This window comes from Coregonus lavaretus, assembly GCF_964263955.1.
Source record: "Coregonus lavaretus genome assembly, chromosome: 26".
NCBI lineage: Eukaryota > Metazoa > Chordata > Actinopteri > Salmoniformes > Salmonidae > Coregonus > Coregonus lavaretus.
Window position 1 is genome coordinate 21,553,623 of NC_140013.1, and position 21,394 is coordinate 21,575,016.

The 21,394-nt window shown below is 42.6% G+C and overlaps 2 protein-coding genes across 2 annotated transcripts; both read right to left on the bottom strand.

Annotated features, from left to right (window-relative positions):
- Positions 1-69: 69 nt before the first annotated feature.
- On the bottom strand, positions 70-12,395 carry phkg1a (phosphorylase kinase, gamma 1a (muscle)). The gene is made up of 10 exons (XM_084143384.1): positions 12,138-12,395; positions 10,402-10,544; positions 5,687-5,865; positions 5,038-5,092; positions 4,737-4,802; positions 4,298-4,461; positions 3,429-3,519; positions 2,715-2,868; positions 1,739-1,864; positions 70-1,508 (listed from the first exon to the last, which is right to left on the bottom strand). Exons 2-10 carry the CDS (start codon positions 10,482-10,484, stop codon positions 1,242-1,244), a joined length of 1,185 nt encoding a protein of 394 aa, XP_083999510.1. The 5' UTR covers positions 10,485-10,544; positions 12,138-12,395; the 3' UTR covers positions 70-1,241.
- An 846-nt stretch (positions 12,396-13,241) lies between these two features.
- On the bottom strand, positions 13,242-17,108 carry LOC311102206 (coiled-coil-helix-coiled-coil-helix domain-containing protein 2-like). The gene is made up of 4 exons (XM_084143463.1): positions 16,889-17,108; positions 16,124-16,382; positions 15,673-15,898; positions 13,242-13,382 (listed from the first exon to the last, which is right to left on the bottom strand). Exons 1-4 carry the CDS (start codon positions 16,936-16,938, stop codon positions 13,372-13,374), a joined length of 546 nt encoding a protein of 181 aa, XP_083999589.1. The 5' UTR covers positions 16,939-17,108; the 3' UTR covers positions 13,242-13,371.
- Positions 17,109-21,394: the final 4,286 nt, after the last annotated feature.

Consider the following 21,394-nt stretch of genomic DNA (forward strand, 5'->3'; position numbering starts at 1 on the left):
GAGTTTGCAGCTCATTATAATCAGTCTTATGAGTTATACATTTTGCACCAATCAGCATACATCAATCAATCAGGTTCAGATTTAATAAATACAATTCATCAAAACGTTAGCGTACAATTTTAGTTCACTCTCCCTTAAACAGTTTACAGTACATGACCAAGTACAGTATAACCCACAATGTATGTCCCAAAAAAATGCACGTCTTAGTACATGCCAGTTCAAGTATGCAGGGTTCATTGCACATACTGAGCGAAGGGGAGAATCACTAGCACTAAGAAGCTTTGCATGCAGAGCAATGCAGTCTTTTACATAACACTGTATGCATATGGAATTTGTGCTGAGTTTGAGGCTCATTATTATACGGTTGAAATTACCTTTTTAACACCGCATCTAGGAATAATTCAGTAGGGTGCAATATTTCAGAACACAAATCTATATACTAGAATGGACAGCCTGGATGTATGCTCTTATTTCCATCTTTTAACTTTGAGACCTGCAATACTGTATAAGCCCTAGAAAAGTGATTGTAACATTTCACTGTGGATGTGGTCTAGCTATTTGTTCCGTACTAAACACAGCAGACCAATATTCCTCAGTGCAGGTCTTGGAGGGTATAGTTCTAGGATATTTCCCACGTCTTCGTTAAAATCAATCCATAGTTTAAAACAGTGGTTCTTAAATCTCTCCTCGGGTACCCCGAGACGTATCACAATTTTGTTGTAGCTCTAAACAAGCTCACATATTCAAGGGCTTGATTTAGTGATGAGTTGAATCAGGTTTGCTAGCTCTGGAATAGATCAAATACATGGAACGGCTGGGGGTCCCCGAGGGAGGTATGAGAACCACTGGTTTAAAAGACATACCAGTCAAGCGACAAATAGCTGCAATCCATTGGCATGGATTTTCACCCCCAACCCCCCTCCTTTTTGATACAAAAAACAAGCTATATCTCATGCTACATCTCTAAAGTGTCCAACCCAAAGTGTTTTTTTGTTATTGCGTCACACCCACGCTTCAATCAGCCCAATTAAGACCGATGGAGTGAAATCCTGAGCCGAGCCCAACGACATACCAGCCCAATTCTGTCCTTTCTCCAGATGTGTGCAGCCGTACACACCTCCCCACACATTTTAAAAACATTGGATTTAAAAAGGATAGATAATTGGGACAGATGGCATGCTTATGTAGAGTCCCACCTCCCTCCTCTTAGGACCTGGACTGAGAAACAAACAGCATCATCATTACCAGGAGTGCATGGAGGAGTCCTCGGGCTCTGCCGCCATGGACAGCAGGATGGCCTTGGGAGTGTTCTCAAACAGGGCGGCTCTGTTCTGGGTCTGGCCCTTCTTGACCCAGTGGCCATAGATCTTGAAGGCACAGGCGTCGATTAGCTTGCGGATGGGCTTGATGGCGTACGGGTCGCTCTTGATCACCTCCTTGGTGATAGGCTTGGCGCGGCGGTAATTACAGTAGATGCGCATCACAGCCAGCACTGTCATGCAGACGACCTGGTGACATGAGGATGAGGGAAATAATTTGTTGGTTCTATGTACATCAGTAGACTTATGATTTATTTTACCTATGACTATTACAGTATCATATTGCCATCGATCCCAGTCAGTTTCGATATTGACATTCAGAAAACTCATTTTCCATGAGGATTTCTGAACTCATAAACATAGATCCCCAACCATGGTGACATCACATGGGAATCTTTGTATAGTGTTGCTGCTCTTACCTTGAACCTCCTCTTGGGGGTGAAGTGTCGTACTTCAGCCACCACATACTGCTGGAAGAAGGGGTGGTTCAGGCAGTCTTGGGCTGTGTAACGCTGATCTGGGTTTACCACCAACATCCTGGAGATCTGAACAGGGAGACGTGAGGCAACATTAAAGGATCCCCCCCCCAAAAAAAGTAGTCATTCCGACAGTTGAAGGATGGGGCTGGAGAAATGTAGGCATTCTCAAATTAGGGGGAGGTAGCAGCCTCGAGGTTAAAGGGCAGGCCGGTAACCGGAGGATTCGAACCCCCGAGCTGCCAGCGAGGAAATCTGCAAGGAGTGAGCCGGCAGCCGAAGGTTACCGGCTTCAATATCCCGTATACAACTTACCGCCGTTCTGCCCTTGAGCAAGGCACTACCCGTTGTGCTCCAGGGGCGCTGCTCGGCAGCAGCCCCTGCGCTGCTCCCAGCCTGTGATGTGTGTCAAAACATGTTCATCTTTACCATTTTCTTTTTGAAACCCTCTGCACTTTGCAAGTAGGCCTATACTCCATATAATGACATAACGCTGCATTAGGCCACAAAAGCAAGTACATACCCCTCAGTATATTGAAATACAGGTCTATTCTCTAAAAGCACGTCTCTCTACATGTGCAGGAAACTGATACGATAATACAGGTGATGTGTGTGTTATGCCATACCATACGGTGCACTGTTGTTTATGTGACATGTCACAGAGCCCACCGGCCCAATAAGAACAGTGGTAAAGCTTTATCAAGGTTTTCTTTAAGGCAAATGGCCAACTTGTGCTGACAAGGGTAGAATGGCTCGGTTAGTTGGAGTATAATGCTGGCAACACCAGGGTTGTGGTGGGTTTTATTCCCATGTGGCACACATACTGAATGTGTTAGGATGCAGCTGACTATCCATTAGATCAGAAGTATAGTTTTAACCATGTTTTGAAGCTATAGTGTTTGTATCATTCCAAACGCACTAGGTCTTTGATAGTGTCGGACCGGTCGTCCCATTCAGGAGAGGAGAAGTCGTAGTTCCCAGCTAGGATCATACGAAGCATCATCATCTGTTTTCTGTGCCAGAAAGGAGGGGATCCAGCCAGCAGGGTGTACAAGATCACCCCTGAACTCCATCTGGAATCACAATAAATCATCAGGATTATAGTGACACTTTTTCTAGGACTTTATTTGACCATATAATATTCAGGTAACTGCCAATATAATGGAAACACAAGTAAATGAGGGATACAAAGTATATTGAAAGCAGGTGCTTCCACACAGGTGTGGTTTCTGAATTAATTAAGCAATTAACATCCCATCATGCTTAGGGTCATGTATAAAAATGCTGGGCCGGCCATTATTTTGGCTACCATGGCTATGCCTACAAAGGATTACAATACCCCCATCCACAGGGCACGAGTGGTCACTGAATGGTTTGATTTGCATGAAAACGATGTAAACCATATGCCATGGCCGTCTCAGTCACCAGATCGCAAACCAATAGAGCCTGAGACCACGTTTCCACCACCATCAACAAAACACCAAATGATGGCATTTCTCATGGAAGAATGGTGTCGCATCCCTCTAATAGTGGGAGGACAGAGAAGCTTTATGTACAGTATTTAACCATGATCTGGTATCCAGCGGGTAGATGGAAAGGTGAATGGGTAGTTGTGTGTAATCTGAGTACTCACATGTCGACTGCAGTCCCGTATCCCCTGTGGTTGGGGTCCATGGAGCACTCAATGATCTCAGGAGCCAGATAGCCTGGGGTCCCACACACCTCTGGCGTAGAAAACAGATAGAGGGGGCATTGCTAGGTGAATTAGTAATAATTAATATTCTCATAATTATGAGTACAATAAATGTACATGAAAACATACACTACATACAGTAAAAATACAATACATTTAGCATCATTCTCAAGCTGATACAGTAATTGAATGTTCTTTGCATGTATATCATTCAACCTGAACCTATATAGTATTTGTTGACAAATGTATAAGTGTGGGATTGTATTTTTCCACAAAAAACTGACTGCAGTTCCTAGTCTGAAATTCTGTGCATGCTGAGAAGTCACAGCGTCGCCCTTTGAAAGGTCAACACATGCTCCTAATGATTTGGGAACTGCAAATAGCTCAGCAAGTGTCCTGTTGCATCTTAACCTTTGCTTGAGCTAACGACAGGGACAGGACGGAAGGGGAGTGGGTTGTGGACGAGGACTTAGGGGCGTTGACTAGATAGAAAAGGTTCCTCTGCGTAGCACTGACAGCTAGTGTTCTAACTTAGTGCCACAGCGTTCAAAACATGAGGCTTCTTTCCACTGACTGAGCAGCCAGTATGTAGCGCTCATTACCTTCCGCTTTAATGCTTCATTCTACGTGGTATGCCAGTATGGACATTGGAACAGAGGCAGCCATATTGGAAATGGGAGATTCCGTCGATCTTCTACAATGATTTCACTGCTCATTAAGTCAGAATGAGATTGAGTGGTACAGTAATTAACTAGATTTTCTTTGCCAGTCGTAGACCCCACATCTGTCGATAGAAACTACTAACTAACCGTTGAGTGTCTGTCCGGGCTCAATCTGCAGGGAGAAGCCGAAGTCAGTGAGCTTGATGTCCATGTTGTCGTCCAGCAGGATATTCTCAGGCTTCAGGTCTCTGTGGATGATGTTCTGGTCGTGGAGAAACTTAACCACCTCCAGCAGGGCACGCATGATCTTCCTACAGGGAAATAGGGAAATGTTGTCCCTTCTGATCTAAATCTCTCACACTCCCTAAACATACAATACTCTTCTCATAGGGGCCAAACCAACTAGCCCCAAATCACTCAAATTCTAAACCACTCACACAGCAAATCTCTCAATGTCCCTCAAATGAACCCCTCAACCCCAAACAGTCTTGTCCAGATATACATTTTTGAGGAGAGAGGATTTGATCAAACCCAGATGTACGACAATAAGATAGTGAATGAATGTGTGTGAGGTAGAGTTTCTGACCTGGTCTCTTTCTCACTCAGAGTTACTTTTTCTGTGAGGTAGTCAAACAGCTCTCCTCTCTTCATCCTGGGAGAGAGACAGATTATATTGTTATGCATACATCCTGAGGGCCAGAAAGTGTTGAGTCAAATGTATTCTGTATAATCACTGACAAAATCATCAGTGCATAAAAAATGTCACTCTTCCTCGTATCTTGATTGGAACGTGTTTTTTAAATGTTAAATAAAGATTTATATGATTCCTTGTTAGGAAATTGACAGATTACGTGATTGTATGCTGGAGAGTCTGTCTGGATACTTACAGGTCAAACACCAGGAAGAAGAAGGCTTTGGACTCATAGCAGTCCTTCAGCTGGACTGTGGAGAGATAATATACCTGTTATGAGGCATGTCTACAAACAGAAGAACAGGTAGCCCAATTCTGATATTTTTTCACTAAATGGTATTTTGACAAATCAGATCAGCTCTGAAAAAGATATGATGTGAAAAGATCTGATGTGATTGGTCGAAAAACCAATGTGGGGAAAAAATATCATACTTGGGCTGCCTGTGTAATCGCAGCCATAGAGTTACACAAAATATATATTATCAATTTGACCTTTTCTAGCTAAACAAGTGATGTGCAGTCAATATGGTTATGGAGCAGTAGAGGAGAGCAAATGCTAAAGTTGTCCAACCCTCTAGGATGCATAGACATAACCGAGTAACCTTTGAACAAAGTTATTGTTAAACTTCAGAAATCCAGAGATTCATGGCAATGTACTCCACAAGATGTGTGAATAATGTTTTTATAGAGCTAATTTTCTGAACCTAGATTAAGCCTATTCCAGGAATAGGCTAGATGGATGTGTGAGTTTCTTCCTCAAGCTTTTTCAAGTAGTTTTGTTGTTATATACCTTAAGTTCCATTAAAGTGTCAATAATGTACGTAATATGGTGTTATTTTGCTTACTGATGTTGTCCATTCCATATACTTTCTTGAGAATATCAATCTCTTTCACGGTGGCATCTTTGATCTCCTCGATCTCTGCAGCCGAGATCTTGTCAGAAGGAGTGACGTCGATGATTTTGACCGCATAGTCCTGTTGGGTTTGTTTATGAATACAACGTCGCACAACGCTACTCACCCCCCTGAGGCACAAGGACAGAAAAACAAACGTCAACAAACAGCGTCTTATCTAGGTAGGTAGTAAATTACATCACACACATTTCAAGTTTTTATTTGTACAGCTGAATACTCAAGTGGAACTTATCTTGTTAGATTTGTTCCATAACAAAGAAACAATGGCAATGTGCCCCACCAGGGATTTGAACCCACAACCCTCTGATCATCACTCTATAGGATGTACTATAATTAGAAAATGTACTAACGAGACTAGCGAAGTCTCCATTTCTCTAAATGGAAACTCAGCATGTTTCGGGCAAGTCTATGGGCAAAATGTCCCATCCACTTCCGAAATTCGAAAGATGCGAAATCCTGATTTGTCCAAATGATAAGTGACAGAAAAATCTGCGTACCCGAACAAAGTTCCTTGTTGGTCATCGCATCCCACAGTCTGTCGACAGATGCTACTACAGTTTATTTTACTACCATATATGTTAGGTGCATCTGTCCACGAGAGATTATATAGGATGTAATACCAGCCTAAATAAACCAATACAGGACACAATGTGTATCTAATGCAGAACATATCCTAGAGCTAAAATCTCAAAAGGCTGAGACTGATTGTCTATCCCTATCAGATAAAATATTTGAAGCACAGCTTTATATATTAAGGCAACCTCAAAAACATGTTCATCCTTACCATTTTCTTTTTGAGAACCCTCTGCACTTTGCAAGTAGGCCTATACTCCATATTTACATTTTCATTTTAGTCATTTAGCAGATGCTCTTATCCAGTGCGACTTACAGTTAGTGAGTGCATACATGATTTATTTATTTTTCATACTGGCCCCCCTGTGGGAAACGAACCCACAACCCTGGCGTTGCAAACGCCATGCTCTACCAACTGAGCTACATCCCTGCCGGCCATTCCCTCCCCTATCCCTCCCCTACCCATATAATGACATAACGCTGCATTAGACCACAAAAGCAAGTACATGACTACGATGAATTGTCTCCTCTTTGATCTGTTCTATCTTGCTTAAAGTTATGTGAGACTCGTGAGAAACAATGGCTAAAAAAAATAACAGGCAAAGCGTCAATACAGGACTAAGATTGAATCCTACTACACCGGCTCTGACGCTCGTCGGATGTGGCAGGGCTTTTACGGACTACAAAGGGAAACCCAGCTGTGAGCTGCCCAGTGACGCGAGCCTAACAGACGAGCTAAATGCCTTTTATGCTCGCTTCGTGGCAAGCAACACTGAAGCATGCATGAGAGCACCAGCTGTTCCAGACAACTGTGTGATCACGCTCTCCGTAGCCGATGTGAGCAAGACCTTTAAACAGGTCAACATTCACAAGGCCGCGGGGCCAGACGGATTACCAGGACGTGTACTCAGAGCATGCGCGGACCAACTGGCAAGTGTCTTCACTGACATTTTCAACCTCTCCCTGACCGAGTCTGTAATACCTACATCTTTCAAGCAGAACACCATAGTCCCTGTGTCCAAGAAACTGAAGGTAACCTGCCTAAATGACTGCCGCCCTGTAGCACTCACGTCGGTAGCCATGAAGTGCTTTGAAAGGCTGGTCATGGCTCACATCAACACCACCATCCGGGAAACCCTACACCCACTCCAATTCGCATACCGCCCCAACAGGTCCACAGATGACGCAATCTCAATAGCACTCCATACTGCCCTTTCCCACCTGGACAAAAGGAACACCTATATGAGAATGCTGTTCATTGACTACAGCTCAGTGTTCAACACCATAGTGCCCACAAAGCTCATCACTAAGCTAAGGACCCTGGGACTAAACACCTCCCTTTGCAACTGGATCCTGGACTTCCTGATGGGCCACCCCCAGGTGGTAAGGGTAGGTAACAACACATCTGCCACGCTGATCCTCAACACGGGGGCCCTCAGGGGTGCGTGCTTAGTCCCCTCCTGTACTCCCTGTTCACCCACGACTGCGTGGCCAAGCACGACTCCAACAACATCATTAAGTTTGCTGACGACACAACGACGGTAGGCCTGATCACAGACAATGATGAGACAGCCTATAGGGAGGAGGTCAGAGATCTGGCAGTGTGGTGCCAGGACAACAACCTCTCCCTCAACGTGAGCAAGACAAAGGAGATGATCGTGGACTACAGGAAAAGGAGGGCCGAACACGCCCCCATTCACATTGACGGGGCTGCAGTGGAGCAGGTCGAGAGTTTCAAGTTCCTTGGTGTCCACATCACCAACAAACTATCATGGTCCAAACACACCAAGACAGTCGTGAAGAGGGCATGACAACACCTTTTCCCCCCCATCCAGGAGACTGAAAAGATTTGGCATGGGTTCCCAGATCCTCAAAAAGTTATACAGCTGCACCATCGAGAGCATCCTGACCGGTTGCATCACAGCCTGGTATGGCAACTGCTTGGCATCCAACCATAAGGCGCTACAGAGGGTCATGCATACAGCCCAGTAAATGGGGCCAAGCTTCCTGCCATCCAGGACCTATATACCAGGCGGTGTCAGAGGAAGGCCCAAAAAATTGTCAAAGACTCCAGTCACGCAAGTCATAGACTGTTCTCTCTGCTACTGCACGGCAAGCGGTACCGGAGCGCCAAGTCTAGGTCCAAAAGGCTCCTTAACAGCTTCTACCCCCAAGCCATAAGACTGCTGAACAATTAGTCAAATGGCCACCCGGACTATTTACATTGACCCCCCCCACCCTTTGTTTTTACACTGCTGCTACTCGCTGTCTATTATCTATGCATAGTCACGTTACCCCTACCTACATGTACAAATTACCTCGACTAACCTGTACCCCCGCACATTGACTCGGTACCGGTACCCACTGTATATACAGTCAGGTCCATAAGTATTTGGACAGTGACACAATTTGCATCATTTTGGCTCTGTATGCCACCACAATGGATTTGAAAGGAAACAATCAAGGTGTGCTTTAAGTGTAGACTTTCATCTTTAATTTAAGGGTTTTGTCAAAATTATTGTATGAACCGTGTAGGAATTACAACTATTTTTATACATAGCCCCCCAATTTTAGGGGCTCAAAAGTAATTGGACAAACTAACATAATCATACATTAAATTGTGAGTTTTAATACTTGGTTGCAAATCCTTTGCAGTCAATGACGGCCTGAAGTCTGGAACCCATAGACATCACCAGATGCTGGGTTTCTTCCCTGGTAATGCTCTGCCAGGCCTTTACTGCAGCTGCCTTCAGTTCCTGCTTGTTCTTGGGGTGTTTTTCCTTCAGTTTTGCCTTCAGCAAGTGAATGCATGCTCAATTGGATTCAGGTCAGGTGATTGACTTGGCCATTGCAGATCATTCCACTTCTTTGCCTTAAAAAAGTATTGGGTTGCTTTCGCAGTATGCTTCGGGTCATTGTCCATCTGCACTGTGAAGCGCTATCCAATGAGTTTTGAAGCATTTGGCTGAATCTGAGTAGATAATATAGCCCTAAACACTTCAGAATTCATCCTGCTGCTTTTGTCAGCAGTCACATCATCAATAAATACAAGAGAACCAGTTCCATTGGCAGCCATACATGCCCATGCCATAACACTACCTCCACCATGCTTCACAGATGAGGTGGTATGCTTCGCATCATGAGCACATATAAAAAGTGCTGTAATTCCTACACCGTTCACCTGATTTGGATGTAAATACGCTCAAATGAAAGCTGAAAGTCTGCACTTTCAGCTCATATTCATTATTTAATTTCAACTCCATAATGCTGTGGTAGACAACTAAATTAATAATAACTTGGTCAATGTCCAAATATTTATGGACCTGACTGTAGCCTCGGTATTGTTATTTTATTGTGTTACTTTTTATTGTATTTTATTTTTTACTTTAGTTTATTTAGTAAATATTTATTGAACTGCATTGTTGGTTAAGGGCTTGTAAGGAAGCATTTCACAGTAAGGTCTACACCTGTTGTATTCGGCGCATGTGAAATACAATTTAATTTGAAAATAACGCCATTTCTTTATCACATAAGTGACCCCCTGTGTGAATCCGAGTGGGATGACATAATGACTCTACGAGCTGACCAATCACTAGTAGTGTTCAGTGCCAAAACCTTTGTCCTCAAATGAACGCCTCCCGGCTCAACAATGCATAGTTTAGTTACGTAATGGCATACCTCACTTGACTAACAAACAGCACACAGTGACACAACACAAAGGATGTCCCTGATGACAGGGTTTAATAGTGAGTTCACAGAACCCCAACTCCCTTCCATAACCAGTCTAGACTGAGGGGAGGTTGGTGTGTGTTTAGAGTTTCTGTTTATTATTATTTATTTTCTAGTCTGGTCCCAGATCATTTTGGGCTGTATAGCCAACTCATATGGTCATTGTGATGCATTGCCAAACATTTATGATTTGACATGCAAGTTTGTTATGGGTATACAGCACAAACAGATCTGGGGCCAGGCTATTTCTATGCAGTGAATGAATAGAAAATGGGTTCATGTTCTTTTTACCTCATGCGAGGTTCATGTAAACAATCCCATATGACATACAAATGATACCATACCTTCCCAGGATCTCCTTGGGGTCATATTTGCCATAGAACTCCTGAGCTCCCACCCAATCCGGGATCTCATCCTCTTTGGTCATGTAGGCGTGACTGGTTATCCAAGGCAACTAGACTACTGTACTGCTGCTGCTGACAACAAGCTGGGAACAAAAAAACACAACAGGTCATATACAGGGCAAACTCACTTTCTCATTGAACTGAGCTGCATTTGTGAAGTTGATTGCCCTTTTAACAAAAAATGTAATAAATTAGTAAAATCTAACACAGTTAAATGTATGAAATTTAAAGTAAAAATGTAATTCCATTCTAAACTCTAACAGCAATATAGACAAGCACATAGGAGACAATTGATGTAGGTTTTTGGTGACAGTAGCCCAATTGTTTGACAATGGTTGTATAATTAATTATATTTCAACACACAAGAGGGACAGGAGGCATGTGCACACTGCAAATGGACCCTTTAAATGGTAGGGGCTGGATATGTCTAATAAACAGAACAGAGGGACCCGGGATAGAGATGCAGATGCCATGTTGAACTGGCTTAAATACTGCCTATGTAATGACATTTAGAAGCCCCGCCCCCGGCCCCCTCCGCAGGGAGCCATGACTATTTACATTTTAGTCATTTAGCAGACGCTCTTATCCAGAGCGACTTACAGTTAGTGAATACATTTTTTATTTTTTTTTATACTGGCCCCCCGTGGGAATCGAACCCACAACCCTGGCGTTGCAAACGCCGTGCTCTATCAACTGAGCTACATCCCTGCCGGCCATTCCCTCCCCTACCCTGGACGACGCTGGGCCAATTGTGCGCCGCCCATGAGTCTCCCGGTCGCAGCCGGCTGCGACAGAGCCTGGATTCGAACCAGGATCTCTAGTGGCACAGTTAGCACTGCGATGCGGCGCCTTAGACCACTGCGCCACTCAGGAGGCTATGACCAGAGGGAAAGAACAACGTGTGACAGAATATAATAATAGATATATCTAGGCTATTTCACATCACACTAGGTTATTCATAAACCCATATATATATATATATATATATCAAGGCTAAACCCATATATATATATATATATATATTGATTTAGCCTACGCATTATGCCGCGTTCACGTGCTAGTCGGAACTAGGAAACTCGGAAATGTGTGACTTGCTAACTGGTTGTAGTTATACACGTGCCGCTTCAAGCAGTTAGTAAGTCGGACATTTCTGAGTTTCCTAGTTCAGAGTAGCACGTGAATAAACGCGACATTATATAATGATTAAAGTTTTGTTAAAAGTATTCCAAAATAGTGCCAAATATATTCCAGATTTTTATTTTTAATGGATTTTATGGACTAATAATAAATGTAACCATTCCTAGATAGAATTCATCTGTCATCATCACAATGCATGCATGCGAGCATTGCATTTTGTGGGATTGTTCTGTTCCGAGTGGGGTCGAGCATCATCATCCTGTTACACAATTTCCAGCATTGTTACAAATTAACCGATTGAATCGCAATTCATTTTGGAAACAAATCTTATATCAGCCTCAACTGCTGTAGTACATATTGCTCCTATCACTATGACCTTTTAAATCGCGGTCTTGTCAAGTTGAACAAACACGAAATTCCCACGATCAACACTCACCGTATCAATCAATGCGTGTTTAGTCCTTACAATGCAGTTAAATCCATCATAATCCAAACACTTCATATAAAATAAGGAACAAACGAGCAACTGGCTCACTTACGATATCAACACAGCTGGTCAGTCTTCATGGTGGACTGTGTTAGCATAGCAAAAGGGTGAATGCTAATGTCAGATGCCAAAAATAAATCTGTGCTAGTTGAAGAGCACAGGCCCTCTACACGTGTACACATATCTTCTTCATATTCATGAAATAACACCCCCTTTTACATTCTAATCAGTGACCGCAACCCCCCATTCAAAACGATTCCTCTCCAGCTAGATCACTGCACGTTTACCCCCCAGCTAATAGTTTGCATGCAACAGGTAATCCGTCTCATATAATAGAATGGGCATAACAGGTGTTACATAAATAAACCATATATATAAATGTACTGTAGTAGTAGCCCTTCAATAATAAAGAAACGGCATACAAATAACTGCATGTGCTTCTTGCTCTAGAATAGTGTTACTTAAAATGTTCCAAAAGGATGATCCAATTTATGTAATACTGCATCACATTAATCACTGGGTGCAAGAAAGCCATCAGGGATGAGAGAACAAGAGATACCAAGATTCTTTAATGTGATTCAAATGAGCTTTATTAGATCCTATGCTTGTTACAAGCAAATTGCGATTGTACAACCCTAATCCAGATATGATGGAAATGGGTGGACCAAGGGAATATCTACCAACAATGAAGTTTACATTGTGATCTATGAGGGAGTTAGCCTGGCATCCTAACTGATTTCACTTGCTATTTTCAGTCTGGTTTAACCAGGCTATGAGGGAATATCACCTTTAAAATACTTCAAGTAGATTTATAACTAATCTCATCCCCAGCCGGCTGAGCCTAGGGATGAAGTTAATTTACAACAGGGGTGTATTCATTACACCGATTCTGTAGCAAACCGTTTCCAACAAACAGAAAATGTTTTGCAACTAAAACGAGTTTCTATTGGACAAATTCAGGTAGGTCTCTCCCAGTTTCATTTGCTTCCATTTGGTTCTTAAATGTAAACAGTTTGTTGCAAGACGTAATGAATACACCCCAGGTTTAAGCACTAAAGCCAATCAAACGTGTAATTTATTTCAAATTAAACAACTTGCAACAAACCCAAAAATATAAACATATACATAAGACTGTTATTACAAGCTTCACAGCATCAACATGAGAAATGCTTTTATTGTCCATACATGATTAACAGTTATTTGATCAACTGCCAAAACAAATGACTGTTTAGTAGTATTGTGTGTATGTTGTCTGTTCAGCATTGATGGGGTTGTTCGTCTCCCTCTCAGGACATCCCTGTGGAGGAAAAATAAAATATTACATTTTGGAAAATTGTATGTTTTTTGTAGTTTTTAATTGACAGATGCAGTGGTCATTGAGATGGGGATGTAGAGGAGAGGGACTCCAGGGGCCATGTGTGGCAGCAGCACTACCACTAAAACCAGCTCCGGCACAACATTAGGGAAACTTTTTTGTAAGCTTTTTTTAACCAGCAACGCCCTCACCGGAAATGGGGGGCAGTCCTTACTCACAGTGAAATCAAAAGTGTGAGCGCCTGGCATGAGCTGCTACACATTTCATGATTTAATGTCGCATAGTGCTACATCACCCTACGGCCACTCAGTGTATTGCATACATTTGTGGTTAAAGAACTTGGGGGCCAAGAATATTGAGTGGGCCCCCGTAACTATTATGAGCATCTCTGAGGATATACATTAAAGTGGAACTGACAGTTGTTTGAACTACTTTGCAGATATGAAACAAACAGAATCATAGTATTTTTCCCAGTTTATGCTACAAAACCAACTTTAGAAGAGGTTTTAAAAATAGGTTCTATTTTACTCAAAATTAAATGACGTAGAGAAGGCATTGTTGGAAGAATAGATGGATGCAGTTCAATGCATGGTTAATATAATTCACCATACATTTCTTGGTAGTCCAACAAATATTGCTATCAGGTTGTAAATCACAACTGGCCTGGTACAGTACATTGTTTGCTTCCTTCAGGCATTCGGGATGCGCTGTTTCAGTTTTAAAACTCAATTTTGGACAAAAACTGACAAATCTAACTAAGGCTGGGAATGTTAATACAATGAAACTAGCAAGTGCAATGATCACAAGTCAGTCATAATGTGGCTAATAGGCTAGCTTATCTATTTATGTAGCTATTTATTTACCAAACTAAAAACACGGAGCCTAGTGTTAGCTGGCTAGCTGCTAGGAGGATGTTATGTCATTGGAGGAGTGGACAACTTTTTACCCCCCATATCGTTTTTCTGTGGCTACAGCTAGATATGCAGGTGTCATTTGGTTAGCTAGCAAGATGTGAATCACTTCGCTACCTATGCTGAACTTAACTGTAATCCACAGTTACCATATCTCTTAGTTGTCAATCAAACGTATTTCGCATCAATCAAATGGGCAGGCAGGCAAGTTCCCATTCAGTTGTCAAAACGTGGGTTGGGACAAGCATGCATTGGCAGGCAAGTTGCAGAAGGGCGAGCAGGCTACTATTCCCCATCGTTTATCAGTGCAATTTTTGACGGCCAACTACAAGCTGAAAAAGTTTGAGAGGGTTTATCTACTGTTCCCTTGTTACATTTTTGCTAATCTCGCTCTGGCTAACAGTTGTTGATCTTGTTGTTGTTGATGTGCATAGGCAACTGAGGGAGAGAGAGCCTACCTTTTCATGGTTGTTTGATCAATAGGACTGTAAAGTTCCCAAATGTAAGAGGACTCCCGTGGTATTTAAATATTTGCAGAAATCCATTCAGGTGTATTTTGTAGCTTTTGGCTACTGCGTTCTAATGATATAAAGTTATGCTGTTGCTACTGCCTGTAAACACACAGTAAGGTTAAAAGTGAATGATGGCAGGTCCGTGTGGCAAATGGCTTATTTGCATATAGAACTATAGTAGCTCTGATTGGCTATGGCGCACCGGTCTGCGTAAAGTCCAGTCCTGGACAAGACAGATGTTTTTATTACGTTTTATTTAGTGCAGTGTCTATTAAATTGTCCAAACGCATGGCAGCTTTCCCACTCTTATTTCTATAGAATTTTGACAAATGCCTTACTCTACGTCATTCCCAAACATTCTATGAATTTATGAAAATGACCTAAGTGCTCGCTTGTCAGAAAATGCAAAAAAATTAATAAAAAAGCAGTAATTCTTCCTGGGGTGTATATGAACAGATTTTAATACGATTTCATGTCGCTAAAACTCTGTCAGTTCCACTTTAAAGTGGGCCGAGCTACGCTTTGTGGGGCTTTCAACAAATTAGCTCAGTTGACTCAGGAGACCTAATTGAATGAATGCCACACACCTACAGAACACTATCCAGGAACCAGACTGAAGAACACTCGCTGCCATAAAACCTAATCTTAATCCTATTCCAAAAGGTGACACCAGGGAAGTCAAGGGATAGGCAACAAGTCAACTGATCAAATCTAATGAATGCATACAAGTCATGATACAACTTCATTATTTAAAAATTTCAGGGACACATAAAGCACCCTCTTTTTCACAAATATTTCCAGTAACAGCTAAGATTGTATTAACACACATACACACACTTTTAAACTCACCATTAGAGAACTTGCACTGCTTGAGCACCTCGCTGAAGCCCTCACAGAGTTTCAGGTCGCTCTGGGTCTGTGCACACTCAATAAACTGCTTGAGTTCGTAGGAGCAGGTTCCCTGCTGAGGGGCAGGCTCCTGCTGGAACATAGACTGGGGCTGCTGCTGATACTGGGCTGGCTGGTACATGGGAGGTGGCTGTTGATACTGCTGCTGGTACTGCTGGGGCTGCTCCTGAGAAACATAATAAAGCATTTGAGGTTAGTGTTGATGTTATTCTCAACTGTTTAGATGCCCTTTCTTTAAGGACTGGCACAGGGTATAATCCTCCATGGCTTATCCTCTCTCTCTGTCTTGCTCATACTCTCATCACTACCACTACTAACTAGGCTACATGACACAAAGCCAATTCAATATCATGGCCCTGTCACCTACTGTGATTAAGCTGTGGTCACCTACCTGGTAGGTAACATCAGGCTTGGCAGCCTCCTGGCTTCCTCCACCCCCACCCATTCCTCCGGTCATTGCGTGGCCGATCATGTGCCCTGCAGCTGAGCCAACAGCTACCCCAGCGGCTGTGGTGGCCATCTGCGCAAACATACCTGGCTGCCGGGGAGCAGCGGCGGCTGGGGCTGCCATAGCGGACGGAGGGGCACGGGCGGGCACTGGGGCGTAGGATGGAGGGGGTGAAGCCCTGGCCATGGGAGGTGGGGCCATCCTGGTTTGATAGAAAGAGAGAGAGATGAGCAATCAAGTGTCAACTCAATCATGTGTCAATGAAGAACTTGAATTTGATCCATTAACAGCATCAACCTCAGTTATTCTGGGCCAATTCAGTAACATAGAACAAAGTAAATTAGTGTAGTGTAAAGATTAGCCTACCAGATATATCTATTCAGTACATTTAGTTCCTTCTTATCTTATTATTATTATTATTATCAGTTTCACCTAACGTCATTAGCAGAACCAGAAGTGTCTAGCAACCTAGCTAGCTTACAAATACCATATTTATAGCTAGCTAGCAATTTGTTACCTAGCTAACGTTAGCTGACTATCATAACACCCTTGAAAGAGACACCGTTTAACAAGCATTACATATTGACTGAGGAAACACTGGGAAAGGATGCAAGTAAAGTCAGGCAGCTTGCTTGATGCTAAGTTAACTAGCTAATGTAGCTAGCTGTCAATGCGTTATTAATGTCATGATTTTGTCAATTTGCATACCTGGCTGGAGGGGCCATCCTTGACGTCCGGCTTCTGCTTCCTCTTGGCATTTTCAATTGATAAAGCTAGCTAGTGAAATATAACAAGAAAACTCCTTCGTATTTGAAGAAAGCGACTCAGTACAGTAGCTAATGTGTCTGTGTCTAATCGACCTTCGTAGGAATGAAAAGGACTGGTGTTCCAGAAGTTTCTACCGTGTTACATCATCTATTGTGCGTGTAACTTCCGGTGAGAAGACGAATCGCTTTGAATCTTTTGTAATATGTACCCTTTTATAATCATGACTCCGTGCCAAAAAACGTTACGGTATGTAAAGCTAGTACATGACACTAAGTATCCTCTGAAATACACTACATGACCAAAAGTATGCTCGTCGAACATCTCATTCCAAAATCATGGGCATTAATATGGAGTTTGTCCCCACTTTGCTGCTATGACAGCTTCCACTCTTCTGGGAACATTTTCACTAGATGTTGGTACATTGCTGTGGGGACTTGCTTCCATTCAGCCACAAGAGCATTAGTGAGGTCGGGCACTGATGTTGGGCGATTAGGCCTGGCTCGCAGTCAGTGTTCCAATTCATCCCAAAGGTGTTCGATGGGGTTGAGGTCTGGGCTCTGTGCAGGCCAGTCAAGTTCTTCCACACCGAACTCGACAAACCATTTCTGTATGGACCTCGCTTTGTGCAAAGGGGCATTGTCACACTGAAACAGGAAAGGGCCTTCCCCAAACTGTTGCCACAAAGTTGGAAACAGAATAGTCTAGAATGTCATTGTATGCTGTAGCATTAAGATTTCCCTTCACTAGAACTAAGGGGCCTAGCCCGAACCATGAAAAACAGCCCCAGACCATTATTAATCTTCCACCAAACTTTACAGTTGGCACTATGCATTCGGGCAGGTAGCGTTCTTCTGGGATCCGCCAAACCCAGATTAATCCTTTGGACTGCAAGATGGTAAAGCATGATTAATCACTCCAGAGAACGCGTTTCCACTGCTCCAGAGTCCAATGGCGGCTAACTTTACACTCGGTGGTCCCGTTCTGTGAGCTTGTGTGGCCTACCACTTCACGGCTAAGCTGTTGTTGCTCCTAGACGTTTCCATTTCTCAATAACAGCACTTAGAGTTGACCGGGGCAGCTCTAGCAGGGCTGAAATTTGACGAACGGACTTGTTGGAAAGGGGTCATCCTATGACGGTGCCACGTTGAAAGTCACTGAGCTCTTCAGTAAGGCCGTTCTTCTGCTAATGTTTGTCTATGGAGATTGCATGGCTGTGTGTTCGATTTTATACACCTGTCAGCAACTGGTGTGGCTGAAATAGCCAAATCCACTAATTTGAAGGGGGGACCACATACTTTTGTGTATATATAGTGTATGTTATGTGGTTTTAGCATATAAAGTTTTCGAGTGCTAAAAAAATCTGTATTCCAGTGCCCACTGAAGTTCTGGAAATGCAGTTTTTCTCTTTTTCCACTAGATGTTGCCCTTGGACTTTGAAATTCAGTTTCTGCAAGTGTGAAACGGGGGTGGGGGGTATAACAGTGCATTTTTATTTTCAATGTCATTAACTTGAAATGGAAGAAGTAGTAGTTTGCATATTCACATCTGTATACCTCTAAAATGATTTTGTTTTAAAGGCCAAGATTTGTTTTTAAATCAATGAAATAAAACGTTGAACCGTAATGGTGGTGGAACAACCTTGACTCAGTGGTAGACGTAACATAGTAATTGTAAATCCGAGAGACTGAAATTAGTATGATATGTTACGTTTCGTATGGTATGTATTCATATGTGAATGTCCATCATCCATTTCGTAGGATATATTATGAATTACAATTCGTTTGATATGTTACAAATTCCAATTTGTTGTGGCTAACCTTGGCTAGGTGGCTAACGCTAACATTAGCTAGGTGGCTAACGTTAGCTATGCTAGGGGTTAAGGTTAGGAGTTAGGTGAAAGGGTTAAGGTTAGGGGAAGGGTTAGATAACATGCTAAGTAGTTGTAAAGTAGCTGAAATGTAGTAAGTACTGTAGTTGCAAAGTTGCTAATTAGCTAAAATGCTAAAGTTGTCCGTGATGAGATTAGAACACGCAACCTTTGGGTTGCTAGATGTTCGCGTTATACGCCCACCCATTCAACCCGACCAACCACCCTACTTTAGTTTTTGCCTTAAGTAACCTTCTGTCTTATGTAGCCATACCAAACGTAACATACAGTTGAAGTCAGAAGTTTACATACACTTAGGTTGGAGTCATTAAAACTTGTTTTTCAACCACTCCACAAATGTCTTGTTAACAAACTATAGTTTTGGCAAGTTGGTTAGGACATCTACTTTGTGCATGGCACAAGTAATTTTTCCAACAACTGTTTACAGACAGATAATTTCACTTATAATTAATTCATTGTATCACAATTCCAGTGGGTCAGAAGTTTACATATACTAAGTTGACTGTGCCTTTAAACAGCTTGGAAAATTCCAGAAAATGATGTCATGGCTTTAGAAGCTTCTGATAGGCTAATTGACACCATTTGAGTCAATTGGAGGTGTACCTGTGGATGTATTTCAACGCCTACCTTCAAACAGTGCCTTTTTGCTTGACATCATGGGAAAATCAAAACAAATCAGCCAAGACCTCAGAAAAAAAATTGTAGACCTCCACAAGTCTGGTTCATCCTTGGGAGCAATTTCCAAACGCCTGAAGGTACCACATTCATCTGTACAAACAATAGTACGCAAGTATAAACACCATGTGACCACACAGCCGTCATACCGCTCAGGAAGGAGACGCGTTCTGTCTCCTAGACATGAACGTACTTTGGTGCGAAAAGTGCAAATCAATCCCAGAACAACAGCAAAGGACCTTGTGAAGATGCTGGAGGAAACAGGTATAAAATGATCTATATCCACAGTAAAACGAGTCCTATATTGCCATAACCTGAAAGGCCGCTCAGCAAGGAAGAAGCCACTGCTCCAAAACTCAAGACATCAGTCGGGAAGTTAAAGCTTGGTCGCAAATGGGTCTTCCAAATGGACAATGACCCCAAGCATACTTCCACAGTTGTGGCAAAATGGCTTAAGGACAACAAAGTCAAGGTATTGGAGTGGCCATCACAAAGCCCTGAGCTCAATCCTATAGACAATTTGTGGGCAGAACTGAAAAAGCGTGTGCGAGTAAGGAGGCCTACAAACCTGACACAGTTACACCAGTTCTGTCAGGAGGAATGGGCCAAAATTCACCCAACTTCTTGTGGGAAGCTTGTGGAAGGCTACCCGAAACGTTTGACCCAAGTTAAACAATTTAAAGGCAATGCTACCAAATACTAATTGAGTGTATGTAAACTTCTGACCCACTAGGAATGTGATGAAAGAAACAAAAGCTGAAATAAATCATTCTCTCTACTATTATTCTGACATTTCACATTCTCAAAAAAAAGTGGTGATCCTAACTGACCTAAGACAGGGCATTTTTACTAGGATTAAATGTCAGGAATTGTGAAAAAAAATGAGTTTAAATGTATTTGGCTAAGGTGTATGTAAACTTCCGACTTCAACTGTATCATACTAATTTGAGTGTCCTGGACTTACGTTTACTATGTTACAGTGCATTCGGAAAGTATTCAGACCCCTTGACTTTTTCCACATTTTGTTATGTTACAGCCTTATTCTAAAATTGATTAAATTGTTTTTTTTTCCCTTTTCAATCTACACACAATATCCCATAATGACAAAACAAAAACAGGTTTTTAGAAATTTTAGCACATTTATTAAAAATCTAAAACTGAAATATCACATTCACGTAAGTATTCAGACCCTTTACTCAGTACTTTTTTGAAGCACCTTTGGCAGCGATTACAGCCTCGAGTCTTCTTGGGTATGGCACTACAAGCTTGGCACACCTGTATTTGGGGAGTTTCTCCCATTCTTCTCTGCAGATCCTCTCAAGCTCTGTAGGTTGGATTGGGAGCGGTTGGACAGCTATTTTCAGGTCTCTCCAGAGATGTTCAATCGGGTTCAAGTCCGGGCTCTGTTTGGGCCACTCAAGGACATTCAGAGACTTGTCCCGAAGCCACTACTGCATTGTCTTGGCTGTGTACTCAGGGTTGTTGTCCTGTTGGAAAGTGAACCTTCGCCCAGTCTGAGGTCCTGAGTGCTCTGGAACAGGTTTTCATAAGGGATCTCTCTGTAATTTGCTCTGTTCATCTTTCCCTCGATCCTGACTAGTCTCCCAGTCCCTGCTGCTGAAAAACATCCCCACAGCATGATGCTGCCACCACCATGCTTCACCATAGGGATGGTGCCAGGTTTCCTCCAGACGTGACTCTTGGCATTCAGGCCAAAGAGTTAAATCTTGGTTTCATCAGACTAGAGAATCTTGTTTCTCATGGTCTGAGAGTCCTTTGGGTGCCTTTTGGCAAACTCCAAGTGGCTGTCATGTGCCTTTTACTGAGGAGTGGCTTCCGTCTTGCCACTCTAACATAAAGGCCTGATTGGTGGAGTGCTGCAG

What these genes read in the sequence shown, in the direction of transcription:
- phkg1a (XM_084143384.1), bottom strand. Translation starts at nt 10,484, where the DNA reads ATGACCAAAGAGGATGAGATCCCGGATTGGGTGGGAGCTCAGGAGTTC. An exon ending in CCCAAGGAGATCCTGGGAAG is followed by an intron (nt 5,866 to 10,401) that starts GTATGGTATCAT and finishes CTTGTGCCTCAG; the next exon opens with GGGGGTGAGTAGCGTTGTGC. An exon ending in ATATGGAATGGACAACATCA is followed by an intron (nt 5,093 to 5,686) that starts GTAAGCAAAATA and finishes ATCTCTCCACAG; the next exon opens with TCCAGCTGAAGGACTGCTAT.
- LOC311102206 (XM_084143463.1), bottom strand. Translation starts at nt 16,938, where the DNA reads ATGCCAAGAGGAAGCAGAAGCCGGACGTCAAGGATGGCCCCTCCAGCC. An exon ending in AGGATGGCCCCTCCAGCCAG is followed by an intron (nt 16,383 to 16,888) that starts GTATGCAAATTG and finishes CTATCAAACCAG; the next exon opens with GATGGCCCCACCTCCCATGG. An exon ending in AGCCTGATGTTACCTACCAG is followed by an intron (nt 15,899 to 16,123) that starts GTAGGTGACCAC and finishes TATGTTTCTCAG; the next exon opens with GAGCAGCCCCAGCAGTACCA.